The 25,659-nt window shown below is 37.2% G+C and overlaps 1 protein-coding gene across 1 annotated transcript; it reads left to right on the top strand.

The window, feature by feature from the left end:
- The first annotated feature begins 3,800 nt into the window (after nucleotides 1-3,800).
- Nucleotides 3,801-5,142, top strand: LOC147631477 (uncharacterized). Its single transcript, XM_086809105.1, has one exon. It carries the CDS (start codon nucleotides 4,129-4,131, stop codon nucleotides 4,726-4,728), a length of 600 nt encoding a protein of 199 aa, XP_086665231.1. The 5' UTR covers nucleotides 3,801-4,128; the 3' UTR covers nucleotides 4,729-5,142.
- The last annotated feature ends 20,517 nt before the right edge of the window (nucleotides 5,143-25,659 follow it).

Here is a 25,659-nt window from a genome sequence, read left to right as displayed (position 1 = left end):
TCATTTATGAGACAGATTTGGAGAGATTCTCCAACAAGATGTGAACATGCATGTCTAAGTCAAAATTGGTTCTCTAGCTCTATGTACACCTAGTCTTATTGCTCACGGTCGGCATTACATATGTCATAAGCTCGGTCATCCCATATCTTTTTACATGAAGCACTTAGCACGGGTTTACATAAAAATAAATTACATGAAGCGTAACCGTGCTTAGAATAATGTTAACCATTGTAGTTAACATGTGAAAACTAGTCACTTGTATATAAGTCATTTGTAATATATAATCATTTCCTTGCATTAGTTTACTTGTGAACTCTTCTTTTTCCTCTTCTTGTTTACATGCATGTTATTGAAATTTGCATGTTTGTTGATGGATGCTTGCTAGATAGGATTGGCTGTAGGTTTTTTGCTTGCATTAACTTCCTCTTCATCCCTCGCCTTTTGTGAGAGAGACCCATCGGAAAGGACCATCTCTATTTGCCTCCATCTAGGTGAAGAGAGCTCAAGAAGCATTCTGGTGGACAACAGAGTGAGGATGCGAGGGACAAGCTACCGCACCCACATAGGGAAGTTCCAGTGCCTCTAAGGAAAGGCCAACAATGTATGCTTTAGCAATGCTCACGTATAAACTCTTGACTTGAACACATGATGAGCAAGAGGAGGATTCTAAGCATGTGCCATCTTTACATGCAAAAGCTAGAGAGAAAGTTAGACTTTATGATGAGAGTTGTGTAGAGATTGTTCAGATGATGAGAGTTGTGTAGAGATTATTCAGATAACTCTACCTTGAGAGGTAGGGGTAATACCATTTCTGAACACATTTTGATGTGGATAAAACTTTTATAGATGACATTTAATTTATGTTTCGATATATCTTATGTTATATATCTATTTTCACTTTCAAAAAAATACTTTTAGTACATGAATGGCTTTTTAATATACTTAAATAAAATTGGGATTCATTCATTCATATTAAATGTATGTATATATATTTACGAGTAGATATTTACTGGTGCCTAAAATTAAATTTGTAAAGAGTTATACTTTTATCTATTATCTTTTTATGTTGAGAAGTCAATACAAGCTAATCTTACAAGTAAAAATCTATATGCTTATGTGTCTAGAAGTAAGTAATTATTGGTGTACTAAATTAAAATTTGATCTTTAACAAGATCTTAAGGCCTTAAACATGTTGTATGTTGTTAAATCTTTGTAACCACATAACTTGTTGGTATGCTAGATTAAATTTTAAAAAACTTTCACTTGCTTCTATTTAAATATGTCTATTCCTATCCTTCATCCATTTTAACAAATAACCCATCTTAGATTTTTTTTTATAATCGCTCATGATAGTATAAAAGAATTATTTTATGTACAAAAATATAAACCAAAGAATACTTTATGGTGCATAGGGATTCAATGATTATGATGGAAAAATAACAATGCCAAAAGTGATATTTTCCTCATTTTGTAGCATCAAGTAATTTAAGGGTTAGTAAAATTGTCACATAGAAGAAAATATACTAGTACTTTAGAGATAGAAAGAAAACAAGAAGAATGAAATTCTATTTTGCACCTCCTAAATTAAGGCCATTTATAAAGTTATGCTTTGCAAAAACCACTACTTTTAAAAAAATAGCTAAAAAGGATCTCAAATAATTTTAGACCATGGAAAATCACACTACCACTATAGAAACAAGGCCTTGATATAAGAACATCTAAAAAAACAATCCTTTAAACTTCTCTTTGGTATCGACTGTTGCTTTCAAAAGGAAACCATCAAGCTTTATTAATGGGGTGCTCACTAGATGCTCACAATTTAAACTTTGTCAACTAAAGGGAACATAAATTACGTTGCCACACATTTACACACTTATAGATCACTCAAAAAAGCCTATAAGGAGTTGTGATATCTACTCTATTTGTATGCCATTGTAATGAAGATATAATTATCCATTGCTTATACTTTTTTTAAATTATATTGTCTTGATTTTACACAACACACTCTTTATTCCACCCTTCATCAGAGTGGATGGGAGAGGTTATTCGACTGATGCCCATGGACGATACCCTAGACCTCTACTTGCTCTGCTGGCTATTATCCCCACCCCTAGAATTTGCTAAACTTGAGGTACTACAGAGAGAAGATTTGTTTACCTCCTCAAACTAAGTGACACAATTCATACATACCACTAAATTCAAGCCACAAAAATGTGTTTCTAAATATGATAGTTTCTTGTTTATTGTAACTTTGGATTTATTTTATGTAATTAACCTGTTAGGTATTATAGGCTTTATAATTTATTTTTATTCTTTGACGTTTCACCTTGGAATATGTAAGCTACCACGTGAGAAGCTACCACGTGAGTTGAAGCAATATAGTTTTGTGTGTAATGCACATACTAAAAAAAAAATCATATTCTCACAAGAGGTTTTTTTATTGGATTTTGTGTGTGTGCGCGTGGGGGGGGGGGGGTAATTTTGAACCCACACGTTCATCATCTCGGCCACGTATGTAAAGACCCGCTCATAATTTCTGACAGTTCAAGGTCGAGAATTTAAGCAGGGTTGACGAATAAGATTTCGGAATGTAGGAACAAGATCTAGGGGGTAACAGTGAAGAGCGATCATGATGGACGGGATGATTCAAGGAAGGAGCAGGTGGACAATGAAAGAGAATAGTTTGCTTACATGTTCAAGGGGTTGACGAATAATATCTATGACAGTAAGAACAAAATCTCAAGGGAAAAAGTTCACAAATGATGTGTGGCGGGGACTGGGGTCGAAAAGTTTCAGGCGGAAAGAGGGCGATTGGTGGTGGTGGTGGTGGTGGTGGTGGTGGTGATGTGAAAACATCTTTTGAAGTGGGCTAAAGTGTTTCTAGATGGGCCATGGGGGAGAGACACCCTAAGGGGATGTACACACGCTGGCCTGGATGTTGGGCACGGTGTTCAAACAACCACTAGTGGAAGAGGTCATGCACACGAGCGGCCTCGAGATGAGGGTGCCATAAGACCTAACCTAGATAAGGAGCTTGAGAGGGTGGAGACCACGGTCGTGGGGTATGCACAGGTGGCACCTAAGCATTGGACAGAAGAGTGCTTTTGAAAAAAAATAGTGAACCTTACATAATCTTTCTTATTGTGTTTTTGAAAGAAAAATAGTGAACTTGATATGAATCCTTCTCACCATTGGTTGAAGAGGAAAAAAGTAATTTTGAACAAGCATTTTCTTCATAATTTCATCCAATTGTTATTATTTTTTGAAAGAAGTATTTTTTCTTCTCCTCTTAAAATGAGATTTTTCAGAAGTTGAGCAAGCTTCTCGAGGATAAAACGAACCCCAAACTCTGCTACTAGAGGTAACAAGTGGGCCAGGTGGTGGAATTAACGTTACATGGGTGGGCATCCCTCCTCCAATGCATCATTGGCAGTGGGTATGCAATTGGCATTGCACAAACGGACTGATATACATATGTATTTGTGCTGCGTGTGCACAGCCCCTCAAATAAGGTTGTGTTAACGGTATGATGTAAGTGTGATGTTGGTACCTACCTCTACAACAGGGGTGAAGTCTGCTCTCTGAGTGTCTTGGGGTCCCGGAATCCCAGTCATTGTGAATGATAGAGTTTTGGCATTTAAGGAGGGCTCTTTCGTACATGAAGGACCCTCCTCACCACTTGTTGACAGTCCCCTACTTTTGTATTCGATGGGGCTCCACTTCCACCCCCTAGAGTCCAAAGAGGTATGATACTCTTGCATTAAGGCGCTCCTTCCTGGATCTTTCCTCGCGCCCACTTCCTGCTTATCATGTGATCCCACACTCAGTGCAATTGTGAGCTCCAGCTTGAAACGGAGCCTCTTTATATTCAACTGCTGCGTAATTCCACTTCCGTCTACCTGCTTGCTTCTTTCTCCATTGCATTGATTCCCATTAATCTCATTGTCCTCTCTCACACAGCTTCACCTACACACACTTGCAGCAAAACCTAATTTCATTGATCTCATTGTCCTCTCACAGCTTCACCTACCCACACTTGCAGCGAAACCTTATCTCATTGTCCTCTCACAGCTTCACCTACTCACACTTGCAAATCTGGTCTTGGAAGCCCTGACATATAATATTCAGATGGGCAGCCATCTCTCCTGCATCTATGTAACTGAGAGCTCAGTTGCAGATAATGGCAGCGACCCCTCGACGAACGCCGTCAAAATCGTGCTAGCTTCCGAAGGCCGCACATGCGAGCTGGAGGAGCCGATGAAGGTGGCCGAGCTGATGCTGGAGTTCCCCAACCACTTCGTAGCAGAATATGATCATGAATCTCATCACCCATCATCATGCGGGAAGCGCGTCTCCCCCCTGCCTGCGGACCACGACACCAAGCTCTGCCACGTGTACATCCTCCTTCCCATGCACAGACTGAACACTCGCCTGTCTGCAGAGGAGCTGGAACTTATCTCCAGGCTGGTGTCGACGTCAGCCTGCACAAGAGCGCTAGCCGGTCACACGAGCAAGGTGACACCTCTTTCTGCCCGCCAATATGAAGGGGCACACAGTATCGCTAAAAGCTACTCTGCCCCGGTCCTTGAGCTCCTAGGGGAGGATATTATTGCGGGTAATGATGCTGCACAGGCACAAACACAACAACAGTTGCGCGTGTTGAGGTCCAAGTCATGGACACCTAAGCTGGAGACCATCATTGAGAGCTCGCAGCTTCTCACCGTGTGACCATGCCCTTGCAAGAATATAATAAGCCATATATGTATAGTCTACTCTTTGGCTATTGGCTCAGAATTAAGGTTTTTTTTTTTGCCCCTGGGCTCTAGCCCGATTGGTAGCTTACGAGTCTTGAGTTCGAGTTAACTGTAACTTACGAGTCTTGAGTTCGAGTTAACTGTAACTTACGAGTCTTAATTGTACTCAAAAAAACCAAAAATGTTAGGTCCACAAAAGTGATTGAGGCTAAGTTCAAGCACTCTCTCATATGCCCTTTAATAATATACCTACTGCAAGAAAAGAGCACATGATGTAGGTCTGATGAAAGGTTTCTAGACACCTCCTTGTCTTCTTCCATACCCTAAGTGTAGCTTAAAGTGGTTTTAAGAATTGATGTTCCTAAGCTAATGAATGCATGTTCTAAGTTATAGGTAATGCTTGTTCGTGTTTTCAATAATAGTATTTATGATTTGGAGCCTCTTCAAGAAGGTGTTGGAGAGGTGTGTGTATTGGTGCATAAAATAATGTTTTTTTTTCGAGCAACTTTTCTAGATCCATAAAAGAGTTCCAAGCCATAATAAAAAATAAAAAAATTCCACCATCCCATCTTACTTCAGATAAAATACCTTCCAGCATCCTATCACGCATTCAAGCTAGGCTAGATGCATCATTCATTTATAATAGTTCTCTTGACTTTAGTAAGATTTTTATACTACATCAAATGCATCCGGATGACTTTTTTGTTTTTCATGGGTTATTTATGTCACACACTACACATCCACCCATCAAGACTAGTGGTGGGTGAACTTTATTGGTAGTAGATGCATGAAGTTTCAATCACTGCAAGCTCATGCATCTAGTTGATCCTTCTTCCTCATGGTAGCATCAATAACTACAAGTACATGCATCAATAACTACAAGTACATGCATCTAGTTAATGTGCTCATCACTCTTTGCATTTCCATATCACTACTATGAGAGCTCTCTTTGGTTCGATCTATGGTGTTTTGATGCGGCATGTCACGACCCCATCAATTTAGTGGCCATATCAATTCTTATGGCCCTTTCCCTATTTTGAACGTCAACTTGGTGCCATTGTTATGTTTAGCCAAGATCTTCCTAAGATCACATCAAATGTCACAAGAAGTTTAAAATAGGAAAGAACCACTACGAAAATTGTGAATCTAAATCCTTAAATCCACACGGGCGCATCCTACATTACTTGTTGATCTAGCTTGATAAATTGGATTCTTTCTAATGGTGTCCTAACTAACCTTGTGTAAAGAGTTTTAAGGATGGCATTAGCTCCTATATACCATCTAATGTGGCTAAAATGCATTGGGATTATTCCAATGGGAGTCTTGCATTGGCTACTTTCCCAAGTCTTTTGCTTATTCTGCAAACATTGACTTTGGGATCTCCATGAAAGATCCATGCCCCCTCCATGCAATGAATTCGGGGTTGTAGCAGCAGCGGAAGTAGCACTTCTTGCACAGGGGCAGAGCCTCTTACTCAGGGCCTCGCCCATGGATATTCGGACAAGAGACTAATCCCTCGGTTCTTCCAAAACCGAACCCAGAAAAAAAACTTCCCTCGCCGAGAAAGCACAAGCGATTCTTCCAGGATATTTTTATTCTAACGTGGTCAAGGTCATCACTAACCAAACTAATCTGACCGAACTCGTAAGTCACATGGTCAGATCAAGGAAAATACTTGCTCTTGGATCATAGAGACCAACACTTTTTTCCTCATCGAGAGGCATAGCCGTTGATTCTTTTCCATAGAACAAGGACGGTCCGAAATTTACTTCATCTATCGTACCATAACAGAATTGAGTCTCATTTTAGGGATCTATCAGTCCAGCCTAACCCCATCCAGTCCCATGGGTTAGCCAACTGCCCAACCAATGTAGTGATAGAATTCGTTTAGGAATTTGGATATGTTTTGTCCCGGGTACCAGTGAAAAGAGTTCCCAGGCCCCCTAGTCGGCGCTTCATGCAAACTTCAAGATAGTCACACCACTTACACACCCAATATGAAATTGCCTTTTTCATAGATTCAGCTGTCTTTAAAACAATCTTTTTATGAAACCATAGTATCACTGATCATAATCCTCCAAAATATCTGGTTGAATTCTAATTTCCAATCGGTGTACCTATGGCATAGTTGGCAACCAGAACGCTCACCACCTGTCCACTTAGGGACCTTTTCAATAGTTCCTAGCTCATAGTAACCGGAAATATATTCACTTATAAAAATCCAGATGGACTCTCCGTTGAAGATCAACAAGATCAACCAACAGATCCATATAAAAGAGCCATGGACTCATCCGTTGTTGAGGAGGGAACCAGCAAGGTCAATCAACTAGATCCATGCCCAAATTTAGAAAACAACTCTTACTCCTTGTTCCAATATCTTCCTCGACGCACGCGTGGGTATCTTCGGCGACCAGAGCTCGAGCACCGTATGGTCAGCACCCTCTAGGATCCTTCACAGGTCACCTAGCGCTCCACTCATAGGCCGCTTCCTTGATCTCTCATCCACCGTATCGGAAGCTCATCATTTAAATTGAACCGAGGCTGGTCAAGACCTCGGCCGACCGTGCTACGCGAGACGTCCTCCGTTGACTCTCAGTCAGCTGTTGCAACTTTATCACTTAGGTCTCCACGACCTCATTCACAAGACGGTCAAAATGCTTCCCCAGCATTCTTGACATAAAACAGTCATTAAAAAGCAGGTCATAAATATAGTTTCTATAACGAACTCTCATCTTTCCACATTGTTCCACATCAATCCACACCATATCTCATTCATTCCATCCACTTTACATCACATCCACATCATATCTCATTCATACACATCCCATCTCATTCATCCACATCCATCCAATCATTCACATGCATGACTATCCACATCTATCCATACATTCACATCTATCACTTCACATCCACATATATTCACATCACATCACATTTCATCCACATCTCTTTACATCACATCACATCTCATCCACATCCACATCACATTCACATCCACATCTCTTTACATTACATCACATCTCATCTACATCTACATCACATTCACATCCAAATCCCCTTACATCACATCACATCTCATCCACATCCACAACACATTCACATCCACATCTCTTTTCAGCACATCACATCTCATCAACACACATCCCTTTACATAACATTCTTTCACATACACATCCACATCCATTTACATCACATTCTTTCACATACACATCCACATCCATTTACTTCCCATCTCACCCTTTCACATATCCTCTCATCTCATTCTTATCTCATCATTCACATCCACATCCATTTACTTCGCATCTCATCCACATTCATTTTCATCACACCACATCCTATCACATCCCATTCACATCTTATCACATCCATTCACATCCTATCGCATCCCATTTACATCTTGTCACATCTATTCACATCCTATCACATCCCATTTACATCTTATCACATCCTATCACATCCCAATCACATCTTCATATCTATTCACATCCCATTAACATCTTATCACATCTATTCACATCCTATCACATCTTATCGCATCCCATTTATATCTTATCACATCTATTCACATCCTATCACATCCAATTTACATCTATTCACATCCTATCACATCCCATTTACATCTTATCACATCTATTCACATCCTATCACATCCCATTCACATCTTATCGCATCCCATTTACATCTATTCACATCGCATCCCATTTACATCTTATCACATCTATTTCCATCCTATCACATCCCATTTACATCTTATCACATCCATTCACATCCTATCGCATCCCATTCACATCTTATTCCCATTTAGTAGCTTTTTCTACTTCGATACTGATAATGAAACTTTTTCTAAATTTTTGCCAATTATTTGGCTTAGATAAAGGTTCTTTTTCTCGATGATTATTTCCATATTCTTTCTCAATTTCTCAAATGAATTATATTCAATATTCCTCTTTTGAATAAAAGAATTCATGGGATTTACAAAAATCAATTCTACCCATATTTTCACTTTTGATAAATATTCATAAATTGAATTTACTAAAAGTTCCTCTTTTTTTCATTTAATTTCTTGGATCTCAAATATCATGGGAATTCCTCTTTTTACATTTAATTGCTTGAATTCTAAATGTTATGGGAATTCCTCTTTTATCATCAAATAAATTTATCTAAAATTTCTCTTTTCTTTAATAAAAATATTTCGTATTCCAAATATATCAAGAATTCCTCTTTTTCCATTTAAATGATTGAATTTCAAATATGATGGGAATTCCTCTTTCATCATTTAAATTTATACATGCATAAAATAATTTTAACTAAAATTTCTCTTAAAAATTAAATAAAAATATCCATTAATCCTAATATGACAAGAATTCAACTTTTTCCATTTAAATGATTGATTTCCAAATATGATGGAAATTCCTCTTTTATCATTTAAATTTTTTCATGCATAAAATAATTTATCTAAAATTCTTCTTTAAATTTTAAATAAAATATCCATTATTTTAATATTCCAAATATCTCTTTCTCCATTGGAATGCATGGATCTCCATTATTCTTTAATAATAAAAATGAAATTACCAAAAAAATTCTCTTTTTCTTTAATTAACTATTTATACATAAACATTTAAAATTTAATTTTCCATGGATATGACAAGAATTATTCATTTAACATAGGATGACTAATCTTAGAATATGGTAGGAAGTCCTCTTTTCACATTATGCATAAAAATGATTTATGTGTTAATTTTGAAAAATTTTACCATAGCTCCGCGCTATTACTGATAATTTTTAATAATTTTAAAAATCATAAGACTTAGTAATACACTTATGATAGATTAACTATCAATAGATCTAAATCCAATTTATGGATCTAAATCATAATTTTATCATAATTTATGTAACATTAAAGCATTAAAAATCCATTTCTTTAGCCTCTAGCTTGACTAGCATAGAGGTTGATTTTAGAATTGAGAATTGCTCCATGAGAAGCATCATTTGAATAGAGAATTGGTCATAGGAATGACCATTCTTTGGGGGGGAGAGAGAGATATACTTAAAAACATCCTAAATTAAGCATAAATATAAACTTTTTATGATTAATCATTAGAATTCATTAGAGAGCTTCATTTCCATTGAAAAACCATTCATTTGAATACTTCTCAAGCTTGAGAGGGGTTGAGAAGTGAAAAATATTTAGAATAGGAGAGAAAAAAACCATAAAGTCACATCTTACCTCTTGTTTTGCTTGCTTCTCTATTCTCAGAAGAGGCCCCCAACCAATCAATTGGTTAGATTGGCATGGTCTAGTTCACATATGAGAATACAAAAGAATGAGGGTCTATTTATAGGTGAGGGAGGCCACTAACTGAGTCCAACTAAGTTCTAGAATTTTCCAGCTTTAGGTTGTTGGCTGAATTTGGACAAGATTTGGACCAGTTTAGGTCCCTTTTTTTATCCAGCTTGATCCAGGAGAGAGGAGAGAAAAATATCTTAATATTTTTTAATTTAAAACTCATTCACATGTGTGAAATAGGCGCCTCCTTGAAGTCTCCCCCCTCCTTACTAAGGTGTCAAAACTGTATGATTACTCCAAAATATCCCATTTTTTTAGTAATATCTCATAGGTTTTAACTAATAAATCTTGTACGCAGTCAACGCTTCATCTTATGTGGGCATTTACTCATTTCTGGGTATTTTCTTTATTCATTGGATTTATCTCATCCCAACACTTGGATTAATCTTATTGGCCCATAGGAACCTTAATTGGACCATAATCCAAAAGTTTTAAAAAATCTTGACCCTTAGGCTAAGGTCTTTTAAATCATTTTTAATTGATTCCTAATGCACCTTGGAAAATTTATTTTCATTTTTTATTTCAGGGAAACGTATTTTTGATATTAGGAGAATTTGTTTATCCAAAAATATCTCAATATTGAATTACCACTCTCTAGAATTTTTTATCTCTCTAGGCAAAAACAAGAAAAAATAATATTTTCTTGTATTCAAAAATAGGAAATGATTACAGGGGATTGAAGTAAAGGCTTATTCATTATTCAGGCTAAGGAGGAATCTTACATCCTCTCCCACTTGAAAAACGCGAGATGTCCTCATCTCGCAGGTGGAGTATGATCTCTTTCATCTTCTTCTTCTTCTTCTTCAATTGCTTCCAGTTTACTGCCTTGGAAGTGGACGGCCAATTTAGGAACATCTCTCTTCGACTTCCCCTATTCTGAGAGGCAGAGGTCTTGCATTACTTTGGATTGAAACTATGGGTTGGTTAGAGGGTCTACCTCTCTGGGATTTCCCTCATTTTGGCGAAAAGGAACCTGATTACTCTGGAAGGAAGGAGGTAGAGTATGGAATCTTGGTCCCTAATCCCCCCCCCCAAAAAACCTTGATCCAAAAGGAGTTGGGCAATCCATACTGCGATGTCCAAATCCTTGACAGTTATAGCATTTCACTTTCTTGTTCAAGGGTGGAACTTTTGAAGTTGAATTCCAAGGGATTGAGTTTCGGGAAAGGGACCTTTCTTCCATTCTGGAACTTTCCATATTCTGAGCTTGACCTTGTTGTCTCTTAGGCAGTGGAAGGTTGGAATCACCTTCTGGAGCTAGAAATCTTTTGAAAGATGATGGTGCTAGCTTCAGCGGGACCTTGATATCAAAGGCCTTGGTGAAATCCTTCGCCATCCACACTGCTTCGGCCATGGAAATTGGCTTGGCATTCTTCACTAGGATATTCAAAGGTTCGTTCAGTCCCCGAATGAACCTGGCCATCAGCTGTTCTTCATCCAGCGGTGGTGAGTATTTGAGGAGGGGAGCGAACGCTTGGTGATACACTTCAATAGTTATGCTCCCCTGGGTTAACTCTAAGAACTCGTTCATCTTGGTTTCCAAAAAGCCGAGAGAACAGAATCTCTTCCTTAGGTAAATTTTAAGATCATTCCATGTCTGAGTGTTCCGATCCAGACGGTTTGTCTCGCAGTGGATTCTCCATGCCACTCTAGCTGTTTCTACTATCTTTAGCCTTGCAAAAGCCATTTTGCTCTTCTCATTGTACCCGATGACATCGAAGTACTCTTCCATTGCTTGATCCACTTCTCCATAGCCTCGCCCAAGTTTTCCCCTTCACCCTTGGAAGGTCCAGGCTACGATCTATGAAGAGTTTTACGAACATCCAAGTCGAGCTCTTCCTCATCGAGTTGGCGGTTATCATTCCTACCACGACGACCTCGATCCATGACCCTATCAATACGAAAATTCTTGTTAAGTCCCTTTATTTATAATTCAAATCCGACTTTAGATCTAACTAATTTTGGGGTACTTTAGATTGGTCAGTCCCCTCAGAATCCTGGGATAAAGATCCTTCTAACAGAAGAACATACAGACTCATTATTAGAGAATAATGCATTCAGAACATATCCTTAACACAATAATGGTCCATCAGACCGAAAATTCCATCTGAACATTCCTCCACGGGACTTTCAGTTATGCACGTTTTCAATTTGTCATCCCTTAATTAGATCCACTGGGTCAAGGGTTAACAGCAACAATCTGTCAGCACAATCCACTATTCTCATAGTGATTTGTTGAAATCATAATTGTCATTCTAGTTACTAACATCCTCACTGGGGTTTGTCCCATTCATCCTCATTGTGGCTTTGTTCAACTTATCGCCTTCTTTCAACCAAAATTCAGGAATCATCATTTTTCAATCAGAATCCAAATCAACTCATCAATTCTCAACAAGAATTTTAAAATCATATCAATCAGCAATTGAATTCATCATCTGGATAGCATTTTTGCTTATAATTTCAAGGTCTTAGATTTACTCGTATATACTGCCAGTAAAGAGCTGCAGTTATACCCTCGGTATATATGGGTAGTCACGGTCGTTGGAATTATAAGGTAAATACCATCATGTCTAGGCCTCAAGCAAGTCAAGGATTCCATACAATTGTGGTACTTCCATCTGAAGACCCAATTACCTATTTATGAATCTTCATTCTGAATATTAATTTGTATGAATTTCATCACACAATTATAACCTTTTACTGCTACTTCATAAATTTTTAACATTTCTGGCTTCTCGGTTGATCCACTTTAGCTAGTTCGCTCACATACAAGCTGAAAGATCCCTGCCCCCTCTGCGCAACGAATTCGGGGTTGCTAGCAGCAGCGGAAGTAACACTTCCAACCCAAGGCAGAGCTTCTCCCTCGAGGCCTCGCCCACCATGGATATCCGGACAATAGACTAATCCCTCGGTTCTTCAAAAATCGAACCCGAAAAAAACTTCCCTTGCCCGTAAAACATGGTTGATTCCTCCATGATATTTTTATTCTAACGTAGTCAAGGTCATCACTAACCAAACTAATCTGTCCGAACTCATAAGTCACATGGTCAGATCAAGGAAAATACTTGCTCTTGGATCATAGAGACCAACACTTGTTTCCTCATCGAGAGGCATAGCCGTTGATTCTTTTCCATAGAACAAGGACGGTCCGAAATTTACTTCATCTATCGTACCATAAGAGAATTGAGTCTCATTTTAGGGATCCATCAGTCCAGCCTAACCCCATCCAGTCCCATGGGTTAGCCAACCGCCCAACCAATGTAGTGATAGAATTCGTTTAGGAATTTGGTTATGTTTTGTCCCGGGTACCAGGGAAAAGAGTTCCCAGGCCCCCTAGCCGGCGCTTCATGCAAACTTCAAGATAGTCACACCACTTACACACCCAATATGAAATTGCCTTTTTCCTAAATTCAGTTGTCTTTAAAACAATCACTGATCATAATCCTACAAAATATCCGGTTGAATTCTAATTTCCAATCGGTGTATCTATGGCATCATTGGCAACCAGAACGCTCACCACCTGTCCACTCAGGGGCCTTTTCAATAGTTCCTATAGTAACCGAAAATATATTCACTTATAAAAATGCAGATGGACTATCTGTTGAAGATCAGCAAGATCAACTAACAGATCCATATAAAAGAGCCATCGACTCATCCGTTGATTGACCAAGCAAGGTCAATCAACCAGATCCATGCCCGAATTCAGAAAACAACTCTTACTCCTTGTTCCAATATCTTCCTCGACGCACGCGTGGGTATTGAAAGGTCCCTGTCCCCTCTGCGCAACGAATTCGGGGGTGCTAGCAGCGGAAGTAGCACTTCTTGCGTGGGACAGAGCCTCTCACTCACGGCCTCGCCTATGGATATCCGGACAAAATACTAATCCCTCGGTTCTTCCAAAACCGAACTCGGAAAAAACTTCCCTCGCCCAGAAAGCATGGGCAATTCCTTCATGGTATATTTTTATTCTAACGTAGTCAAGGTCATCACTAACCAAATTGATCTGACCAAACCCGTAAGTCACATGGTTAGATCAAGGAAAAGACTTGCACTTGGATCATAGAGACCAACGCTTTTTTCCTCATCGAGAGGCACAGCCGTTGATTCTTTCCCTTGATTCTTTTCCATAGAACAAGGACTCTCCCAAATTTACTTCATCTATCGTACCATAAAAGAATTGAGTCTCATTTTAGGGATCCATCAGTCCAGCCTAACCCCATCTAGTCCCATGGGTTAGCCAACTGCCCAACCACTGTAGTGATAGAATCGGTTTAGGAATTTGGTTATGTTTTGTCCCGGGTACTAGGGAAAAGAGTTCCCATGCCCCCTAGCTGGAGCTTCATGCAAACTTCAAGATAGTCACACCACTTACACACCCAATATGAAATTGCCTGTTTCACACATTCAGCTATTTAAAATAATCTTTTAATAAAATCATAGTATCACTGATCATAATCCTCCAAAATATCCGGTTGATTTCTAGTTTTCGATCATTCCTTCATCGGTGTACCTATGGCATCATTGGCAACAACGAGAATGCTCACCACCTGTCCACTCAGGGACCTTTTCAATAGTTCCTAGCTCATAGTACCAGGAAATATATTCTCTTATAAAAATCTAGATGGACTCTCCGTTGAAGATCAGCAAGATCAACCAACAGATCCATATAAAAGAGCCAGGGACTCATCCGTTGGACCAACAAGGTCAATCAACCAGATCCATGCCCGAATTTAGAAAACAACTCTTACTCCTTGTTCCAATATCTTCCTTGACACACGCGTGGGTATCTTCGGCGACCCAGATCTACCCATATTTTCACTTTTCATAAATTGAATTATACTAAAAATTCCTCTTTTTCCATTTAATTTCTTGGATCTCAAATATCATGGGAATTCCTCTTTTTACATTTAATTGCTTGAATTCTAAATGTCATGGGAATTCATCTTTTATCATCAAAAAAATTTATCTAAAATTTCTCTTTTCTTTAATAAAAATATTCAATATTCCAATTATACCAAGAATTCCTCTTTTTCCATTTAAATGATTCAATTCCAAATATGATGGAAATTCCTCTTTCATCATTTAAATTTATACATGCATAAAATAATTTTAACTAAAATTTATCTTAAAAATTAAATAAAATTATCCATTAATCCTAATATGACAAGAATTCTACTTTTTTCATTTAAATGATTGAATTCCAAATATAATGGGAATTTCTCTCTTATCATTTAAATTTATTCATGCATAAAATAGTTTATCTAAAATTCTTCTTTAACTTTTAAATAAAATATCCATTATTTTAATATTCTAATTTTTCTCTTTCTCCATTGGAATATGTGGATCTCCATTATCATGGGATTTCTTCTTTTATCATAAAAATAAAATTACTAAAAATTCCTCTTTTTCTCTAATTAACTATTTATACATAAATATTAAAAATTAATTTTCAATGGATATGACGAGAACTATTTTTTTAACATTGGATGACTAATCCTAGAATATGGTAGGAAGTCCTCTTTTCACATTAGGCATAAAAATTATTTATGTGTTAATTTTTTAAAATTTTACCATAGCTCCGCTGATAATTTTTAATATTTTCTAAAAGAATAAGACTTAGTAATAGGACTATGATAGAGTAACTATCATTTGGACCAATATCCAATTTATGGACTTAATTCCTAATTTTACCATAATTTATGTAACATTAAAGCATAAAAAAGCCATCTCTTTGGCCTCTAGCTTGACTAGCATAGAGTTTAATTTTAGAATTAGGAATTGCTCCATGAGAAGCATCATTTGAATTGAGAATTGGTCATAGGAATGACCATTCTTTGGGGGAGAGAGAGATATGCATTAAAAACATCCTAAATTAAGCATAAATGTAAACTTTATGTGATTAATCATTAAAAATCATTAGAGAGCTTCATTTGCATTGAAACACCATTCAGTTGAATACTTCTCAAGCTTGAGAGGGGTTGAGAAGTGAAAAATATTTAGAAGATTAAGAAAAAACCATAAAGTCACACCTTACCTCTTGTTTTGCTTGATTCTCTATTCTTAGGAGAGGCCCCCAACCAATCAATTGGTTAGTATGTTGAGGAAAGCTCCAAGGAAGGTTGAAGAGAGAGAGAAGCTCCAATCTCTCCAAAATGTAGAGGATTTTTAGGGTATAATAGAAAATATACTTATTTTAAGATAATACTGGCATGGTCTAGTGCACATATGAGAATACAAAAGAATGAGGGTCTATTTATAGGTGAGAGAGGCCACTAACTGAGTCCAACTAAGTTCTAGAATTTTCCAACTTCAGTTTGGCTGAATTTGGACAAGATTTGGACCAGTTTGGCTCCCTTTTTGATCCAGTTTGATCCAGGAGAGAGGAGAGATAAAATTATCTTAATATTTTTGAGTTTAAAACTCATTCACATCTGTGAAATAGGTGCCTCCTTGAAGGCTCCCCCTTTCCTTACCAAGGTGTCAAAATTGTATGATTACTCCCAAATATCTCATTTTTTAAGTAATATTTCATAATTTTTAACTAATAAATCTTGTACTCAGTCAACTCTTCATCTTATGTGGACATTTATTCATTTTTGGGTATTTTCTTTTATTCATTGGATTTATCTCATCCCAACACTAGAATTAATCTTATTGGTCCATAGGAATCTTAATTGGACCATAATCCAAAAATTTCAGAAAATCTTGACCCTTAGACTAAAGTCTTTTAAATCATTTTTAATGGATTCCTAATGCACCTTGGAAAATTTATTTTGATTTTCTGTTTCAGGAAAACATATTTTTGATATTTTTAGAATTTATATATCCAAAAATATCTCAATATTGAATTATGACTCTCTAGAAATTTTCATCTCACTAGGCAAAAACAAGGAAAAATAATAATTTCTTGTATTCAAAAAGAGGGAATGATTACAGGGGATTGAAGTAAAGCTTATTCATTATTCAGGCTGAGGAGGAATCTTACAGGTATCTTTAGCGACCCAGAGCCCAAGCACCGTATGGTCAGCACCCTCTAGGATCCTTCATCGCAGGTCACCTAGCACTTCACTCATAGGCCGCTTCCTTGGTCCCTCATCCACCTTACCGGAAGCTCACCATTTAAATCGAACCGAGGCTGGTCAAGACCTCCGTCGATCATGCTACGCGAGACGTCCTCCGCTAACTCTCCGTCACACAGTTGTTGCAACTTTATCACTTAGGTCTCCACGACCTCATTCACAAGACGGTCAAAATGCTTCCCCAGCATTCTTGACATAAAATAGTCATTTAAAAACAGGTCATAAATACAGTTTCTATAACGAACTCTCATCTTTCCACATTGTTCCACATCATATCTCATTCATTCCATCCACTTTATATCACATCCACATCATATCTCATTCATACACATCCCATCTCATTCATCCACATCCATCCCAATCATTCACATGCACGACTATCCACATCTATCCATACATTCACATCTATCACTTCACATCCACATATATTCACATCACATCACATTTCATCCACATCTCTTTACATCACATCACATCTCATCCACATCCACATCCACATCTCTTTACATTACATCACATCTCATCCACATCTACATCACATTCACATCCACATCCCCTTACATCACATCACATCTCATCCACATCCACATCCACATCCACATCCACATCACATTCACATCCACATCTCTTTTCAGCACATCACATCTCATCCACATCAAATCACTTTCACATTCACATCCCTTTACATCACATTCTTTCACATACACATCCACATCCATTTACATCACATTTTTTTACATACACATACACATCCACATCCATTTACATCACATTCTTTCACATACACCTCCAAATCCATTTACATCACATTCTTTCACATACACATCCACATCCATTTACTTCCCATCTCACCCTTTCACATATCCTCTCATCTCATTCTCATCTCATCATTCACATCCACATCCATTTACTTCACATCTCATCCACATTCATTTTTATCACACCACATCCATTCACATCCTATCGCATCCCATTTACATATTATCACATCTATTCACATCCTATCACATCCCATTTACATCTTATCACATCTATTCACATCCTATCACATCGCATTCACATCTTATCGCATCTCATTTATATCTTATCACATCTATTCACATCCTATCACATCCAATTTACATCTATTCACATCCCATTTACATCTTATCACATCCTATCACATCCCATTCACATCTTATCGCATCCCATTTACATCTATTCACATCCTATCACATCCCATTTACATCTTATCACATCCATTCACATCCTATCGCATCCCATTCACATCTTATTCTCTATTAGTAGCTTTTTCTACTTCGCTTTTTCTACTTCGATACTGATAATGAAACTTTTTCTAAATTTTTGCCAATTGTTTGGCTTAGATAAAGGTTCTTTTTCTCGACAACTATTTTCATATTCTTTCTCAATTTCTCAAATGAATTATATTCAAATTCCTCTTTTGAATAAAAGAATTCATGGGATTTACAAAAATCAATTCTACCCATATTTTCACTTTTGATAAATATTCATAAATTGAATACTAAAAATTTCTCTTTTTCCCATTTAATTTCTTGGATCTCAAATATCATGGGAATTCCTCTTTTTACATTTAATTGCTTGAATTCGAAATGTCATGGGAATTTCTCTTTTATTCATCAAATAAATTTATCTAAAATTTCTCTTTTCTTTAATAAAAATATTCAATATTCCAGATATACTAAAAATTCCTCTTTTTCCATTCAAATGATTGAATTCCAAATATGATGGGAGTTCCTCTTTCATAATTTAAATTTATACATGCATAAAATAATTTTAACTAAAATTTCTCTTAAAAATTAAATAAAAATATCCATTAATCCTAATATGACAAGAATTTCACTTTTTTCATTTAAATGATTGAATTCAAATTATGATGGAAATTTTTCTTTTATCATTTAAATTTATTCATGCAAAAAATAATTTATCTAAAATTCTTCTTTAATTTTTAAATAAAATATCCATCATTTTAATATTCCAAATTTCTCTTTCTCCATTGGAATGCATGGATCTCCATTATCATGGGAATTCTTCTTTAATAATAAAAATAAAATTACCAAAAATTTCTCTTTTTCTCTAATTAACTATTTATACATAAACATTTAAAAATTTATTTTCCATGGATATGACAAGAATTATTCATTTAACATAGGATGACTAATCTTAGAATATGGTAGGAAGTCCTCTTTTCACATTATGCATAAAAATGATTTATGTGTTAATTTTTTTTAAAAAAATTCATAGCTCGGCTGCTTACGGATAATTTTTAATAATTTTGAAAATCATAAGACTTAGTAATACACTTATGATAGATTAACTATCAATAGATCTAAATCCAATTTATGGATCTAAATCATAATTTTATCATAATTTATGTAACATTAAAGCATTAAAAATCCATTTCTTTAGCCTCTAGCTTGACTAGCATAGAGTTTGATTTTAGAATTGAGAATTGCTCCATGAGAAGCATCATTTGAATAGAGAATTGGTCATAGGAATGACCATTCTTTGGGGGGGAGAGAGAGATATACTTAAAAACATCCTAAATTAAGCATAAATATAAACTTTTTATGATTAATCATTAGAATTCATTAGAGAGCTTCATTTCCATTGAAAAACCATTCATTTGAATACTTCTCAAGCTTGAGAGTTGTTGAGAAGTGAAAAATATTTAGAATAGGAGAGAAAAAAACCATAAAGTCACATCTTACCTCTTGTTTTGCTTGCTTCTCTATTCTCAGAAGAGGCCCCCAACCAATCAATTGGTTAGTATGTTGAGAGGAAAGCTTCAAGGAAGGTTGAAGAGAGAGAGAAACTCCAATCTCTCCAAATTGTAGAGGATTTTTAGGGGATAATAGAAAATATGCTTATTCTAATGTAATATTGGCATGGTCTAGTTCACAGATGAGAATACAAAAGAATGAGGGTTTATTTATAGGTGAGGGAGGCCACTAACTGAGTCCAACTAAGTTCTAGAAGTTTCCAGCTTCAGGTTGGCTGAATTAGGACAAGATTTGCACCAGTTTAGCTTCCTTTTTTTATCTATTTGATCTAGGAGAGAGGAGAGATAAAAATATCTTAATATTTTTGAATTTAAAACTCATTCACATGTGTGAAATAGGCGCCTCCTTGAAGTCTCCCCCCTCATTTTACTAAGGTGTCAAAATTGTATGATTACTCCAAAATATCTCATTTTTTAGTAATATCTCATAATTTTTAACTAATAAATCTTGTACGTAGTCAACTCTTCATCTTATATGGGCATTTACTCATTTTTTGGTATTTTTATTTATTCATTGGATTTATCTCATCCCAACACTTGGATTAATCTTATTGGCCCATAGGAACCTTAATTGGACCATAATCCAAAAATTTCAAAAAATCTTGACCCTTAGGCTAAGGTCTTTTAAATCATTTTTAATTGATTCCTAATGCACCTTGGAAAATTTATTTTGATTTTCTATTTCAGGGAAACATATTTTTGATATTATGAGAATTTGTTTATCCAAAAATATCTCAATATTGAATTATAACTCTCTAGAATTTTTTATCTCTCTAGGCAAAAACAAGGAAAAATAATATTTTCTTGTATTCAAAAATAGGGAATGATTACAGGGGATTGAAGTAAAGGCTTATTCATTATTCAGGCTGAGGAGGAATCTTACATCCTCTCCCACTTGAAAAACGCAAGATGTCCTCATCTCGCAGGTGGAGTATGATCTCTTTTATCTTCTTCTTCTTCTTCAATTGCTTCCAATGTTATTGCCTTGGAAGTGGACGGCCGATTTAGGAACATCTCTCTTCAACTTTCCCTATTCTGAGGCGGAGGTCTTGCATTACTTTGGATTGAAACTGCGGGTTGGTTAGAGGGTCTACCTTTGGGATTTCCCTGATTTTGGCGGAAAGGAACCTGGTTACTCTGGAAGGAAGGAGGTAGACTATGGAATCTTGGTCTCTAATTCCCCCCTGAAAACCTTGATCCAAAAGGAGTTGGGCAATCCATACTGTGATGTCCAAATCCTTGACAGTTATAGCATTTCACTTCCCTGTTCAAGAGTGGAACTTTTGACGTTGAATTCCAAGGGATTGAGTTCCGAGAAAGGGACCTTTCTTCCATTCTGGAACTTTCCATATTTTGAGCTTGACCTTGTTGTCTCTTAGGCAATGGAAGGTTGGAATCACCTTCTGGAGCTAGAAATCTTTTGAAAGATGATGGTGTTATGGCTTCAGTGGGACCTTGACATCAAAGGCCTTGGTGAAATCCTTCGCCATCCACACTGCTTCGGCCATGGAAATTGGCTTGGCATTCTTCACTAGGATATTCAAAGGTTCGTTCAGTCCCTGAATGAACCTGGCCATCAGCTGTTCTTCATCCAGTAGTGGCGAGTATTTGAGGAGGGGAGCGAATGCTTGGTGATACACTTCAATAGTTATACTCCCCTGGGTTAACTCTAAGAACTCGTTCATCGTGGTTTCCAAAAAGCCGGGAGGACAAAATCTCTTCCTTAGGTAAATTTTGAGATCATTCCATGTCCGAGTGTTCCGATCCAGATGGTTTGTCTCGTAGTGGATTCTCTATGCCACTCTAGCTGTTTCTACTATCTTTAGCCTTGCAAAAGCCATTTTGCTCTTCTCATTGTACCCGATGACATCGAAGTACTCTTCCATTGCTTCGATCCACTTCTCCATAGCCTCGCCCAAGTTTTCCCCTTCACCCTTGGAAGGTCCAGGCTGCGATCTATGAAGAGTTTTACGAACATCCAAGTCGAGCTCTTCCTCATATCGAGTTGGGGGTTATCATTCCTACCACGACGACCTCGATCCATGACCCTATCAATACGAAAATTCTTGTTAAGTCTCTTTATTTATAATTCAAATCCGACTTTAGATCTAACTGATTTTGGGGTACTTTAGATTGGTCAGTCCCCTCGGAATCTTGGGATAAAGATCCTTCTAACAAAAGAACATACAGACTCATTATTAGAGAATAATGCATTCAGAACATATCATTCATATCCTTAACACAATAATGGTCCGTCAGACCGAAAATTCCATCTGAACATTCCTCCACGGGACTTTAAGCTATGCACGTTTTCAATTTGTCATCCCTTAATTAGATCCACTGGGTCAAGGGTTAACACAGCAACAATCTGTCTCAGCACAATCCACTATTCTCATAGTGATTTGCTCAAATCATAATCGTCATTCTAGTTACTAACATCCTCACTGGGATTTGTCCCATTCATCCTCATTGTGGCTTTCTTCAACTTATCGCCTTCTTTCAACCAAAATTCAGGAATCATCATTTTTCAATCAGAATCCAAATCAACTCATCAATTCTCAACAAGAATTTTAAAATCATATCAATCAATTGAATTCATCATCTGGATAGCATTTTTGCTTATAATTTCAAGGTCTTAGATTCACTCGTATATACTGCCAGTAAAGAGCTGCAGTTATACCCTCGGTATATATGGGTAGTCTCACGGTCGTTGGAATTATAAGGTAAATACCATCATGTCTAGGCCTCAAGCAAGTCAGGGATTCGATACAATTGCGGTACTTCCATCTGAAGACCCAATTACCTATTTATGAATCTTCATTCTGAATATTAATTTGTATGAATTTCATCACACAATTACAACCTTTTATTGCTACTTCATAAATTTTTTACATTTCTGGCTTCTCAGTTGATCCACTTTAGCCAATTCGCTCTCATACCAGCTGAAAGATCCGTGCCCCCTCCGTGCAACGAATTCGGGGTTTCTAGCAGTGGAAGTAGCACTTCTTGCGTAGGGCAGAGCCTCTCCCTCGGGGCCTCGCCCACCACGGATATCCGAACAAGAGACTAATCCCTCGATTCTTCTAAAACCGAACCCAGAAAAAACTTCCCTCGCCCGAAAAACATGGGCGATTCCTCCATGATTTTTTTATTCTAACGTAGTCAGGGTCATCACTAACCAAACTGATCCGACCGAACCCGTAAGTCACATGGTCAAATCAAGGAAAAGACTTGCACTTCGATCATAGAGACCAACGCTTTTTTCCTCATCGAGAGGCACAGCCGTTGATTCTTTTCCATAGAACAAGGACTCTCCTGAATTTACTTCATCTATCTACCATAACAGAATTGAGTCTCATTTTAGGGATCCATCAGTCTAGCCTAACCCCATCCCATGGGATAGCCAACCGCCACAACCACTGTAGTGATAGAATCTATTTAGGAATTTGGTTATGTTTTGTCCCGGGTACTAGGGAGAAGAGTTCCCATGGCCCTAGCCGGCGCTTCATGCAAACTTCAAGATAGTCACACCACTTACACACCCAATATGAAATTGCCTGTTTCACAGATTCAGCTAACTTTAAAATAATCTTTTAATGAAATCATAGTATCACTAATCATAATCCTTCAAAATATCTGGTTGATTTCTAGTTTTCGATCATTCCTTCTCATCGGTGTACCTATGGTATCATTGGCAACCAGAACGCTCACCACCTGTCCACTCAGGGGCCTTAGTTCCTAGCTCATAGTACCCGGAAATATATTCACTTATAAAAATCCATATGGACTCTCCGTTGAAGATCAGCAAGATCAACCAACAGATCCATATAAAAGAGCCATGGACTCATCCGTTTTGAGGAGGACCAGCAAGGTCAATCAACCAGATCCATGCCTGAATTTAGAAAACAACTCTTACTCCTTGTTCCAATATCTGCCTCGACGCACGCGTGGGTATCTTCGGCGACCCAGAGCCCGAGCATCGTATGGTCAGCACCCTCCTCTAGGATCCTTCGCAGGTCACCTAGTGCTTCACTCATAGGCCGCTTCCTTGGTCCCTCATCCACCGTACCGGAACCTCACCATTTAAATCGAACCGAGGCTGGTCAAGACCTCAGTCGACCGTGCTACGCGAGATGACCTCCATTGACTCTCCGTCAGTAGCTGTTGCAACTTTATCACTAAGGTCTCCACGACCTCATTCACAAGACGGTCAAAATGCTTCCCCGACATTCTTGATATAAAACAGTCATTTAAAAACAGGTCATAAATACAGTTTCTATAACAAACTCTCATCTTTCCACATTGTTCCACATGAATCCACATTACTTAATCCAAGTCCAATCATATGTATTCCCACCGTCCTTCATCCATTCATCCAATCATATGTATTCCCATCGTCCTTCATCCATTCTCATCCAATCATATGTATTCCCATCGTCCTTCATCCATTCTCATCCAATCACATGTATTCCCATCGTCCTTCATCCATTCTCATCCAATCACATGTATTCCCATCGTCCTTCATCCATTCTCATCCAATCACATCATTTTCCTTCTCATCACATATTCATATCTACCCCGATCCTTATCACATCACATCCATTTCACCTCACATCTCATTCATTCACATCTATCCTGATTCACATCTCATCCATTCACATCACATCTCATTCATTCACATCTATCTCGATTCACATCACATCACATATCATCCATTCATATCTATCCCAATTTACATCATATCACATCACATCCATTTCACATCACATATCATCCACATTCATTTTTATCACACCACATCCTATCACATTCCATTCAAATCTTATCACATCCAATCACATTCTCTCGCATCCCATTTACATCTTCTTACATCCATTCACATCCTATCGCATCCCATTTACATCTTGACACATCCATTCACATCCTATCGCATCCCATTTACAACTTAACATATCCATTCACATCCTATCGCATCCCATTTACATCTTAACACATCCATTCACATCCTATCGCATCCTTAACACATCCATTCACATCCTATCACATCTTATTTACATCTTATCACATCTATTCACATCCTATCGCACCCCATTTACATCTTATCACATCCATTCACATATCGCATCCTATTTACATCTTATCACATCTATTCGCATCCTATCGCATCCTATTTACATCTTATCACATCTATTCACATCTTATCGCATCCCATTTACATCTTATCACATCCTATCACATCCATTCACATCCTATCGCATCCCATTTACATCTTTTCACATCCTATCGCATCCCATTTACATCTTATCACATCCATTCACATCCTATCGCATCCCATTCACATCTTATTCCCATTTAGTAGCTTTTCCTACTTCGATACCAATAATAGGACTTTTTCTAAATTTCTGCCAATTGTTTGGCTTAAATAAAGGTTCTTTTTCTCGACCACTATTTTCATATTCTTCTCAATTTCTCAAATGAATTATATTCAATATTCCTCTTTTGAATAAAAGAATTCATGGGATTTACAAAATTCAATTCTACCCATATTTTCACTTTTCATAAATTGAATTATACTAAAAATTTCTCTTTTTTTCATTTAATTTCTTGGATCTCAAATATCATGAGAATTCGTCTTTTTACATTTAATTGCTTGAATTCTAAATGTCATGGGAATTCCTC

The sequence above is a fragment of the Cibotium barometz genome, chromosome 15 (assembly GCF_041138505.1).
Source record: "Cibotium barometz isolate CiBa-2024 chromosome 15, ASM4113850v1, whole genome shotgun sequence".
Lineage (NCBI taxonomy): Eukaryota > Viridiplantae > Streptophyta > Polypodiopsida > Cyatheales > Cibotiaceae > Cibotium > Cibotium barometz.
The sequence above is the reverse complement of the archived record's forward strand: the minus strand, read 5'-3'. Positions and strand labels throughout refer to the sequence as shown.

Bases quoted from the DNA above. Each gene is read 5' to 3' on its own strand.
- LOC147631477 (XM_086809105.1), top strand. From the start codon at position 4,129: ATGGGCAGCCATCTCTCCTGCATCTATGTAACTGAGAGCTCAGTTGCA.